Raw genomic sequence first — 12,500 nt, forward strand, 5'->3', positions numbered from 1 at the left:
AGGTAAATATTTGCTTATGTGTGTGTGTGTGTGTGTGTGTGTCAGATGGATGGTCAGACAAATAGATACACAAGAAATCAAGAGTGCAATGGGAGTAGGGGGGAGTACATGTGATTGTGCATGTGGCTGTAAAGGCCCAGACTCTTAATGAGATATGTCTATGCTGCTTGAATGGAAAGCTCCATACCCTTGGCTATGTTACATAACACTCTATTAGAGCACTGTGCAGCCAAGGACAGCACACAAAGTCAACGTTGTATGCATTGTACTCCATAGGCCATATTTCTAATACCCTCCACCGCATTGTCATGAAATATACCCCTGTATACCTTGAGGATAGTCTTTGGGGAAATGCAATACCAAATCAATATTATGAGGAAATCAATACACCACAAATAAAATGCTCAACATATCATCACCCTATATCTAAGTGAGTTGTGGACTGTTGTGTTTCATAATCCACATATGTCCAAGATTCTGACCAATAGTACAATTCACCCTTCATAAATAAAATATGTATGTGAAGTATTATTCTGTTATGTCACTGCACTTATTGCTGAGGAAAAAAGGAGTGAAAATAACACTATGAGTGCACGGAGGCAGGTGCTGGCAGAGTTCAGTGTAGGATGAATGAAATGGCTGCTTCAGACCAGATCCATTCACTGCAGAGATTCTCCACTTCAAGCAGGGTCACACAGCCCATCCTCAATGTCAGATGAATAGGGAGCCACACACACAAAACACACAAAGAATAATGCAACACAGATATGCACTGCATACGTACATGTATGCTACACACACACACACACACACACACACACACACACACACACACACACACACACACACACACACACACACACAGCATTCTGATTGTATCCCCTGATCACAGTAATGGTGTCACCCTATAACCCTCCTGAACTAAAATGATCTATATCAGTACTCTCTATCTGTCTCCTATTTCATCTGTCTGTATGCTTTCGAGACATTTCGCTAACCACGAGATGATGTTTCAATAGCAACATTATGATGAATTGTCACTCTTTTCACACTATGCAATGACCTTAGTGCTTCACTGCCCACTGAAAAAAAATAATGCCAATAACAACAGATCAATCTGTATTCCTAAAGCTATAAGTATACTCTTTTGATCCCGTGAGGGAAATTTGGTCTCTGCATTTATCCCAATCCGTGAATTAGTGAAACACACTCAGCAGCCCACAGTGAACACACAGTGAGGTGAAGCACACACTAATCCTGGCGCAGTGAGATGCCTGCAACAACAGCGGCGCTCGGGGAGCAGTGAGGGGTTAGGTGCCTTGCTCAAGGGCACTTCAGCCGTGCCTACTGGTCGGGGTTCGAACCGGCAACCCTCCGGTTACAAGTCCAAAGCGCTAACCAGTAGGCCACGGTGGGCCCGTTTCAGGAGTAAGTTATGGATTAATGAAAAACTGTTTTGTACTTTAATCATCAGTGTTTCCAGTGGCACGGTACAGCAGGAGTTTACATTGCCTGGAGTGGAGGTTCTCATTAGTAAAAAAACTGAGACAAAAAATTGGTTTCTTCTACAGAAACAAAGGCAACCTCCCTATGGAATGTAGGAAACAAGTTGTTGAAGCAGTTTTTATGTCAGTTTTAGACTATGGTGATGTGATTTATAGAAATGCTACTGCTTGCTCACTTAAAGCCCTGGACTCAGTCTACCACTCTGCCCTGAGGTTTTACTGGTGATGACTATAGCCATCTACATTACTATATAGTCATTTACATTACTGGTGATGGCTATAGCACTCATCATTGTGTCCTCTACGGTAAAGTGGGTTGGTCATCTTTGACTGAAAGGAGACATAACCATTGGTATCTCTTTATTTACAAAGGTATGGTTGGAAAATTACCAGGTTATATTTCAAACATGCTTGTTTGAAATTCTGGTCCCTATTAGACCAGATCAAATGACTGTTTGATGGTTAAGGTTCCTCGTATCCACACTGAGTTTGGAAAGTCGGCCTTTTGTTATGGTGCCCTTACTTCCTGGAATAATCTTCAATGTAACATACAAATGAACTCTCTACTTTTCTATAATCAATTCAAATCTGTAATCACAAACCTTCCTATGTCAAATTGTACCTGTTTTATGTAAATGTTATTTTATTATTGTTAATATTTTATTATTAATATTTTCTATATTTTTTATTTCCCTTCCTCCTTTATAAGGGTATGTAGGTTATCTTATTATTTGTTTTATTTTGTTTTATTTTCCACAATTATTATACTACCGGTATATCTCTTGTTATTCCATTATTATTGTGTAATCTCAGCTTCACTGAAAATGAGGACTACCCTAAATGAACCTCCGAGAATAAATAAAGATTGAATGAATGAATGAATGAACATTTGTGTTTGAATCTGTAATGCCTCAAAACAGTTGCACAAAACACAGAGGAACAGCCTGAGCCACTTACTTTCATGCTTAATAGTGCTCAAGCCTATGTAGTGGCTAAGGAGCTTGGCTAGCATGCAGCAGCCTGAAAAGTTGTGGGTTCAATACCCGACTTTCACCGCTGTGCCCTTGAGCAAGGCACTCAACCCTGAGTTGCTCCAGGGACCCTGGTAATATAATTGACATATGTAAGCCGCTTTGGATAAAAGCATCTGCTAAGTGAATAAATGTAAATGCAATGAATCCAGCCAGCAAAACCCATCCATTGAGTCCTGAGACATGGTACTTGTGAGGATGGACCTCTTTGGATCCATTACCTGGATCCATTACCTACTACAGTCTCTACAGTATGTCACGTCAATGAGTGCACTGAATTTATTTTATTGTCTATAGTTCACCTTCAGGGAAGCTTTTTACTGCAGCTGTCTCAAATATGACTGACCGAGTTGCCCTAAATATATGAAAAACACACACCTAACCTGGTGGCAGATGGCTAACGGGCAAAAACAGAACAAGACAAAACAAGACGTCTCAGAAACATGTCAGATTTCACGGGGCCCCATAAAATACCCCCCACACACAACAAAAAAAGAGGAAAAAACCTAATAATTTTCATTTCACGCATGTGAAGAAAGCTCTTAGCACCTGCACACATGGAGGGCGAGACAGAGACACAAATGCTTGTCCATGACAGACATTCACACACACACACACACACACACACACACACACACACACACACACAGAGAGGGGGTCATAAAAGAGCAGACAGAGCTGTGTAGAGATTACTGCTCTTAAGAGAGACCTTTTAAGAGGAATGTGTGTGAACTACGTGTCCCCTTCCACACCTGAATGACAAGATGACTGGTGAATGAGGAGTCAAGGGCAGTGAAGAGAAAAATTACTATGAAGCCTGAGTGCTGTGTTTGTGTGTGTGTGTGTACTGTATGCCTCTCTATCTCTCTCTCGCTCTCTTTCTCTCTCTCTCTCTCTCTCTCTCTCTCTCTATATGTGTGCTGTGTTTCTAGATAGTCTCTAACAGAGATGTTCCCACACACTCAATCTTGAGTCTTTATCAGGGATGTAGTGGTCAAATAAGAAGTGGGTAAACTATGAATTCTGTGATCTCAATGAGGTGGACTGCGCCATGCGGTATCTGATTTTTTAAAAAAGCATTCAGAACATGTTTAATGATGGTGGAGGTTATTGTCCAATGTTTATAACAATATCAGTGGTATTAAATGATTCCTAGAGTGTACATATTGTGAATGTGGATAATACAGTGTGATTTATGAATGTTAAAAGTTGTAGAATAAACTCTTTTGTGAGGTGGATAAACTGTGTTTACTTGTGTTTAGCCTCCACTACATCCCTGGTCTTGATGCCCCGAGCCAGCATCTAAATAATTGTGCAAGATCCCAATTCCATGTGTATGTCTGTGTGCTATGTGATGTGCATAACAAGCCCTTCAGTCATTTCACTCAAGATCTTTCTAATGTGATTCCACTCAGTCCATCTATTCCTGTTCCTGACTGTTGTGTCATCTACTATACTGGAAAAAAGTTACAATCTATTCAAGAGATACAAGAGATCCGGTCTAACCCTAAAGCGACAGCAAGTGATTTTTGTAACCACCAACAGGAGTGTCTGTTAAATATGCCTGCAGCTACTGATAAAATAAGACAGAAGTAGTGAAAATGTAAACTTGTTTACTAGTCTCGTTCTCACCTGTGTTTCCAGGTGTTGTCACTATCAACCTGTGTGGCACTCGAGGTGAGACCTTTAATCTGACGCGCACCTGGTAGAATCTGTGGAGGAAGAAGAAGTATCTGTCATTGTCATAGTTCATCATCATCGTTGTCATCATCATCATCATCATCATCATCGTTGTCTTCTTCTTTATCACAGCAATTCATTTCTCAGCGTTGAAAAATGTGCCACAGGACATGGCGTGCAGACAGTACAAATACCTGGATGTTAAAAAAAAAAGCACCAATGAACTGAACTGTTCAAATGTTACTGAATTATTAACATGGACAAGACAAGATGTTGTTTAAATAATGTATCTTACACCACATCGCACCTCCATTCCTGGAGGTCAGCCAGCCCACATAGTACATACAGTATATTACCCAAGACTGCATTTACTGTACAGAGCATGACCGGTATACTGAAATGGAAGTCTGCCCATTAGTTGTTCAGTGAGCTGAATTGTTTTCATGTGAGCACCTCTTCATAGATACTAGAAGCTAATAAAGTGTGTTAGCCAGGCTCTCTCCAAAATTATGAGGTGCTCACACGCAAATACACACACATAAGAACACATACTGTAAGCACACATACACACACAAACACACACAAAACACACACACACACACACACACACACACACACACACACACACACACACACACACAAAAACACACACACACAAAACCACACACAGACACAACCGCACACACACGATACATACAAAGTCACATTAGACCGGTGCATTCCCAAGGTCACCCTGGCTGAATGGATTGCCATCGCACGGTTTCTGCCATAAAAGCATCTAAGCTCCCCTGAGACTAACACTCAATCGACAGCACAGGCTTCTTCACAGCCTTCCATTGACCAAAGACTTTCTAAAGCCATTACAGGTCTTCAGAGCCACATACCCACTCAACAGTGTCTGCACCTTTTCCGTGTCTCAAGATTTGCTCACTTTGCCAACTTTGACACCAGTTCTTAACAGGCCTAGACTACTGCATGGCTGCTTCTATTTAGATTCAAAAACATCCTCTTTTCTGAGCACAGAGAAATACGACAGGATTACTCAGTCCTCATGCTCACAGAGGTCCTCACAACAGAGTAGTGATCCTTGTTGGGAATGAAAAAGCAGTGCTATACACACAGATGGCTCTTTGATGGTTTGGTGGGGAATATCAGACACCTGGAGAGTGGCCGTGATTTGGAGCGGGGTGCCAGACGGTTGGACACTCTCGCATGGAACGGGAACTAAGAAAGGACATCACAAGACACAGAGGGGAGTCGGGAAAGCCTGGAGTCTTAGAGCAAAACCGGTTCTGAAACCCAGAAAATATAAGCTAATTAAGCCAATTAAAATGACTGCAATGAAAGGTAATTAATTATCAGTCATCGATTGCTCAAAGTGCTTCAAATACATGGTTACTATCAATTATTGTTGTTCTTGGGGCTTTGAATTGGGTTTTGAAAAGATCTGCCTGCATTGTTTAAGCGATTACTCTATCTCTATTGCGTTCAAAAACACTCTTTTGTGTTCAACAAAGGGGAAAAAACACATATTTAGGGTGTCTTTGATGTCAGACAGAGAAAAGCCTCTAGCAATGCAATGTCTAACTGTGGCAAGGGTTTGTGAACACCGCTCGTGTCGGTGATGGCGGAACATGGCAGCTTGAGGGAGAAAAAAAAACAAATATATTTGAGCACCCAGCTGCCGACGGATTATAGCTGGTTGGAGGGTGAAGTGGGGAAGGGTGGGGATGTGAGGTTTAACCCAACCTAGTTTAGTGGCAGAGAGCTCGGGTGGATGGGTGGATGGTTGGGTGGGTGGGTGTGTGAGCAGGGGGGAAGGAGCAGAGTGCTCTCAAATCTGCGTAAAGCTGGCATTTCAGTCGGGCGTTCGGAGCCCCGGCCAGATGCCCAGACTCTAATCTGGCCGCAGACAGCCACTACAGTAACCATGGCATCCGACATGACCTTTATTCCTCAACATTTCTCAGTGTCACTGCGGGCGCTGCGGTGTCAGGCCCAATCGGACTCAACGCCACCTCCACCTGTTATTTTTGGGCCGATATGACGGGCTTTAATCACATTGGTTTTGTCATCTTACGAGCGTGTGTGTGTGTGTGTGTGTGTGTGTGTGTGTGTGTGTGTGTGTGTGTGTGTGTGTGTGTTTTCTTTCTGAGAATAGTTTGACACACACATATATAAACACATGGTTTGATGATTCTGCTCATATGGCATGATACACATTTTTTTAACTGCTGGAATGTTCTCTGCCCACTTAGCTTGCTTCAAGTGACCTTTTCTCTCTGTGATAAATGTCACCGGAAACATAACCGGAAACAACAGGGGAAATCACAAACCCCAATGGCACTGGAAAAGTGACATACATGAAGCTCCTCAAGGACAGCCTCAGCAAGTCTGTTGCTGACAACACGGCTTGTTTATTATGGGGAAGGAGAACATTTGACAGAGGGACAAGTGGCGCCTTGTTTGGCCAGATGATCATATGATTCCACTCAGTCCTACTGAGTGAGAGTCTCTCTTGACTCAGTTGAGGAGAGGCGGCTAAACATGAGAAGGAGACTCACCCACGCTGAAATAGATCCACATTGTGAAATTTATGCAGCTCCACTGAAAACTCCACGGTCCCCTGGACTTCAGACATGATCTATTCCATCACCTGTAGCACGCACACACACACACACACACACACACACACACAAAAAGGAAGAATATCAGGATCACTATTTTTAGTCCCAGAAAAAAAAACAATGCAATCTTACACATACTGTACGTATCATAGCAACATATAACAAAGAAATAATTATCACAACCACATTCTATTTATTTGCCTGTAATAATTTTAACACAGTTTAGCTCAGGTATAATAAATCATCTTGAGACTGGGTGGGAAGGTCACAGGCAAAGACATACGCTCAAAAATAATAAATAAATAAATAAATACGTAACTGTCCGCTGTGATCACCTTATTACCACACACCTAGCAACCGGTCTAGTTTCTAGCTAACCTGGATGGCATTTCCTTGTCCAGTCAGTGGAGGTGATGCTGGGCTGGGGCCCTCAGAGGAATACTCTGCAGACAGGGCCTCTAATTGGACAAACACTGAGTCATCGCCGGATCTGTTTGCCCAGAACGGAGAGCACAGAAGCTTTCAACAGAGGCTTGTGTGTTACTCCCGAGTCCAAAAATGGGGCTTTTGGAAAGGGTACTTTTAGGCCTTGAGATGAGGGGTGTGGACAGGGGATGGATTTGAGAGGCTTTTCCACAGTGTGATGTCTGTGTAACTGTGTAAGTTTCTGATAGCTGAGAGCCAAGCTACCTGACTATGATGATCTGGCTGCTGTCTGTCAGTATTCAGAAAAAGATCGTATGGGCTTTGAGATGGAAAACGCTGCCAACGCCACCGCACAGTGGAAAGGGAACTTTTGGGCCTGTGAGATGAGAGTGATGGAGAGATGGGGATGGTGATTGATTTGAAAGGATATTCCACAGTGTGCTTGCTGTCTGTGTAACTATGTAACTATGATATGATCTGCCTGCTGTCAGTATTCAGCACGAATCGTATGGGCTTTGTGATGGAAAACGCTCCGAACGCCACCGCACAGTGGCATCCCTGAGGCAAACTAAATGGACCAGGCTGAGATTTTAATGCATGGATTATCTATCCCATTTCTTTCAGAGCAGTGAGTTGACGCTTTGGCTCTGTGCGGCAGTCTTTGGCCCACCGTGGCCCTCTGTCTGGACACGAGCCACCATCTCTGCTTCAACGGCTGCTGCTGCTGACCATTGGCATTCAGCTAGTAGCCCAGACATGCACCGTCTACAGATCTGGAGAGGGGATACTGGAGGAGCAGGACAGAGATTGTCTGCTGATTAAAGATGCAATGCTCCTCCACGCACACACACAAACACACACACACACACACACACACACACACACACACACACACACACACACACACACACACACACACACACACACACACACACACACACACACACAAACACACACACACACACACACACACACACACACACACACACACGCACACACAAACACACACACACACACAGACTGTGAGTGAAAATCCATTACCAAAGACTGTGTTGTTGTGGCTTTCTCAAAGACAATTTAGTTGTGTCACTATGTGTCTATCATTGTGTAGTCTATATTATGTGAAAAGCATGTTGGCTGAGATAATACTGAGAATAAAAGAGTAATCCTGCCTAAAGCATATTTAACCTCAAACAAATGAATGTGTCATTTACAGTAAACTCATGCACGTGGTCATACACACTACTGTACGTAGCAGAGAAAAATACACTAAAAGTATATTAAGTATATATACTCTTTTGATCCCGTGAGGGAAATTTGGTCTCTGCATTTATCCCAATCCGTGAATTAGTGAAACACACAGTGAGGTGAAGCATACACTAATCCCGGCGCAGTGAGCTGCCTGCATCAACAGCGGCGCTCGGGGAGCAGTGAGGGGTTAGGTACCTTGCTCAAGGGCACTTCAGCCATGCCTACTGGTCGGGGTTCGAACCGGCAACCCTCTGGTTACAAGTCGGAAGCACTAACCAGTAGGCCACGGCTGCCCCTGCACGGCTGCCCCCTAAAAAAGGTTCACTGAAATAATCATCCAGCATAGCTAAATAATAGTCCAGCTAATGCAGTGAAACCGAGTAATATATCTCCATATCTTACTTTTTTATCTGACAATTTTCATAAGCTGAGCTCAAATGAAGATTTACACAACCTTGTAATGGAATAAGCTTTATAACATATTCTGAATGTTGCCAAAGCTTTTGCAATGTATCGCATGTGTGGCCTCTCTGTAAAAAGCTCACACATCCACACCAGAGATGTTTTTTTTTTTAAAGAGGGACAACATACTCTCAATGATATGACAGCTTTTAGCACATCGCTTCAAAGTAGATTCTGAGCCTTGAGCTACAGAGATGCTTTGTAACTCTGTTGACTTCCCTCTGTGTTTGTACTTTGTGTTTATTTCTACAACCCTATTGATAGTATCATATTCAAAATGAATATATATTTGCCATGAAATAGTCAAATTTGTCAATTTCAACATTTGTATGTTGTCTGTGTCACATTTTACACAACGTCCCAACTTTTTCTGATTTGGGGTTGTAAATGTGTTGATAGAAAGTTAGACAATTCTCTATAGATGGCTAGTTTATAGGTTGGTTGGTGCAATAATCAAATGCAAGAACTGAGACATTTAAAACATTAAAGAACATCAGATAAACAGTATAATATATGAAACCAGAGGTTTCTACAAACTATGAGAGTACTGAGCCATTTCTCCCATAGCATTTCATTCAAATGCAACAGCCTCTGATCTCTCCCCATGAAGACCCCATGGCTGTTATGCTTTCAAAGACTGGAATCCTTTCAAACTTTTAAAAACATCTCTGATTCACACATCCCCTAGCCCTGTTAACTCAAATTAGCTCCATTCACCAGGAGTGGTGGATATTTATGCAGAGGGTATATCAGGCTCTTCCTCATTCAATTAGACATAAATGTTTTATTTGTGTGTTAGCAACATGACAGACATGATGGCCTTGGATATATTACAGCTTTGCTTGTGTTAAAGTGTCATAACTACTATCATGGCAAAAGAGATAAAAGCTTCATGTGTGTGAGTAATCTTTCCCCACAGGCTCGTAAACCACACGACAGATGCGGACACGCATGTGCGGAACATCACAATGGGCACATCCACCCTGTCACGATTAGCCTTCAGTTTCCAATACTGAGTCCTTGTCCTGCCAAGTGATAGAAGGGACACTGAATGACACATCGGGCAGCGCCAGAAGTGGTTAATGCAATTACCCCACCAACCCCCTATCACCCACCACCTCCACCACCATCATGACGGATTCTAAAACGCCTCTTGCAACATAGTGAGAAAGGGCATAAAAGATAATGGAAGGCTACAACTTCCTGGGGAAGCAGTTTACTCAGACTAGAGTGCCCGAGTGCATCAAAATAGATTTGCCTTGGTCACTGACTGATGTTATGTGATATATTTGTTGCAGCGAAGAGCTGAACGATTCTGTAAATGACTTCCCATTAAGAGTCCCTGGGTGGAACAACAGTCACCTTGCCTTTGGAAAAGCCCCTCCTGCTGTGGAAAAGTTAGAAGGGAGACAGGGAAAAAATGAAAAATCAATTTCCGCTACAACTCATTATCCTGAAGTCTTTTTTTGTGGTCGTCCTCCCTAGTGTGAGACCTTTATCTGTCTATATTTCAAGGACAAGGGTTCTAGAGGGACAGGCACAATGACACGGATGATAGCTAGATGATTGAGTGCGCTGCGATGCACTGTGAAATGTCCCACGTTTGTCTTTGTAACGTGAGCATTTAGGGGGCCAAGACTGCTCACAGGCCCCTGCAGACCCTGTGACTGTGCAGCTAAAGAGTCACACAATATACGCCTCTGTGTTCATACACACATTTATTGCAGCTTCCCTGACTTAATGGAGATTACATATTTGATAAGTTTCACATTTCACCTTGTGGTAATGGCATAGCGTAGATCATTTCAGTGTAGTGAAAGACAACTCTGTGCGTCTAGTGCTACTGAGGCAAGCCAGTTGTAGTTGGACATGGGCAACCTTCACTCCCGCACCCCTGAGTGGAGGACATCAACAAAGGTAATGACTCTGATTATGTGTCTCAACCACCGCGTTCTGAGAACAGTCATGCATCACCTAACATTAGCAGAACACAAAACAGAACTGACGTCTGTGACATAGACCAGTGCAAGACTGGTGCAACAAAAACAACAGAAAGATAATGACACTACCTTCTACCTATTCTAATACTCGCAACACTGATCTTTTCACAGCCCTCGGTCATTCTTAGATTCATAAGCTTTATTTACCTACAGGCAGATATCGGTCACTGCCTTATTAGGGAGATGTTTGTACAGCTGTTCTTGGGTTCACTGTTCGGGGCCCTTATTGTGTGTGAGTGGGCCTGGCTATATATCCATTTGATGGATAACGTCACGTGAGAGACGACCATGTATGCCTGCAAATGAACAAAACAAACAAAACGGCACTGTGCGTGCAATATATTTCAGCTGCAGTTATGACTTTCATAAAAAAAAACTATTCTGAATCACGTAGAAAATGTTATCAACCCTGTGAGCCTGTCTGGACTTTTATTAGCCTATCTGGTTTGAAGCATGTGACAAAAAGTCTTGATAACCTTTTTTTTTCATTCTTACTTTGTTCACCGCCTTTGTACTTTGGTGTTCATACAGTAAAACCAGAGGATGTCACGGCCCGTGGAGACATTATATTTGGAGAAAGAATTGCAGTGGGATGGCGGCTGCTGCAGACGCGGATGGAGGCTCAGTGAAAGATGTACAGCTTAATTCTTGGGAGAGTGAACTCTGTGAGCAAGGAGAGGGCAAAAGCCCACGGGCAGCCTATGACTCAGTTTAATCACACTGGGAGAGAGGAGTGTGTGTGTGTGTGTGTGTGTGTGTGTGTGTGTGTGTGTGTGTGTGTGTGTGTGTGTGTGTGTGTGTGTGTGTGTGTGTGTGTGTGTGTGTGTGTGTGTGTGTGTGTGTGCGTGAACAACAAAGAGAAAGAGAGTGTGTGTGAGTGTGAAGGACAGTGTATGTGTGTATGTATTTTTATGTATGTGTGTGTGTGTGTGTGTGTGTGTGTGTGTGTGTTTCAGAGAGAGAGAGAGAGAGAGAGAGAGAGAGAGAGAGAGAGAGAGAGAGAGAGAGCATTCATGTGCCTGTGTGTGTACGTGGGCGTGTGCACTGTGGATTCGGGCATGTGGGCGGTCATGTTTACGAGTGGGCGCCTGCTTATCAACGCACACCAAAATGACCTAATAAATTAATGAGAACGGAAGCGCTCGCCTGACTCACCCCCGTCAACCGCACACCCACTAACACTGCCAACACCGCACACATATTTACAACCATTTACCTTCTGTCCCATGACAGACTTATGCTTGGCAATGAGTTAACTGTCACTGAGCATTACTTCAACTGAGCCCCATTTGAAAAGGACACGCGACCGTGGCCAGGAAAATCGCACTTGACACCTGAATTTAAAAAGAGCTACACACCTAATTTCAAGCTGATATACTGAGCAGTACTGTCTGCAAAATGCATCCCTATATTTTTCTAACATGTAATTTAATGTTAATAATAAAAAAGTCTCGCAGGTAAGCGTGGAAATCATGTAAAGCCTAGCCTGATCTATTGACCCTTTTATCTTTCCACTTA

General features: G+C 42.9%; 1 protein-coding gene across 4 annotated transcripts in view; it reads right to left on the reverse strand.

The window, feature by feature from the left end:
* The window catches only part of fam135b (family with sequence similarity 135 member B), a 61,548-nt gene that overhangs the window by 43,635 nt on the left and 5,413 nt on the right, over positions 1 to 12,500 (reverse strand). For 2 of the 4 annotated variants that reach the window (XM_048229363.1, XM_048229362.1), the window contains exons 2-3: positions 6,781 to 6,872; positions 4,169 to 4,248 (exon numbers count right to left, since the gene is read on the reverse strand). In XM_048229363.1, coding sequence (XP_048085320.1) covers positions 4,169 to 4,248; positions 6,781 to 6,857 — 157 coding nt within the window. In that variant the 5' untranslated portion in view covers positions 6,858 to 6,872. Of the gene's footprint in view, positions 1 to 4,168; positions 4,249 to 6,780; positions 6,873 to 7,221; positions 7,243 to 10,758; positions 10,780 to 12,500 lie in introns of those variants that run through there. The other 2 variants (XM_048229365.1, XM_048229366.1) reach the window with 2 other exon arrangements.

This window comes from Alosa alosa, chromosome 20 (genome assembly GCF_017589495.1).
Source record: "Alosa alosa isolate M-15738 ecotype Scorff River chromosome 20, AALO_Geno_1.1, whole genome shotgun sequence".
In the NCBI taxonomy this organism is placed as follows: Eukaryota; Metazoa; Chordata; class Actinopteri; order Clupeiformes; family Clupeidae; genus Alosa; species Alosa alosa.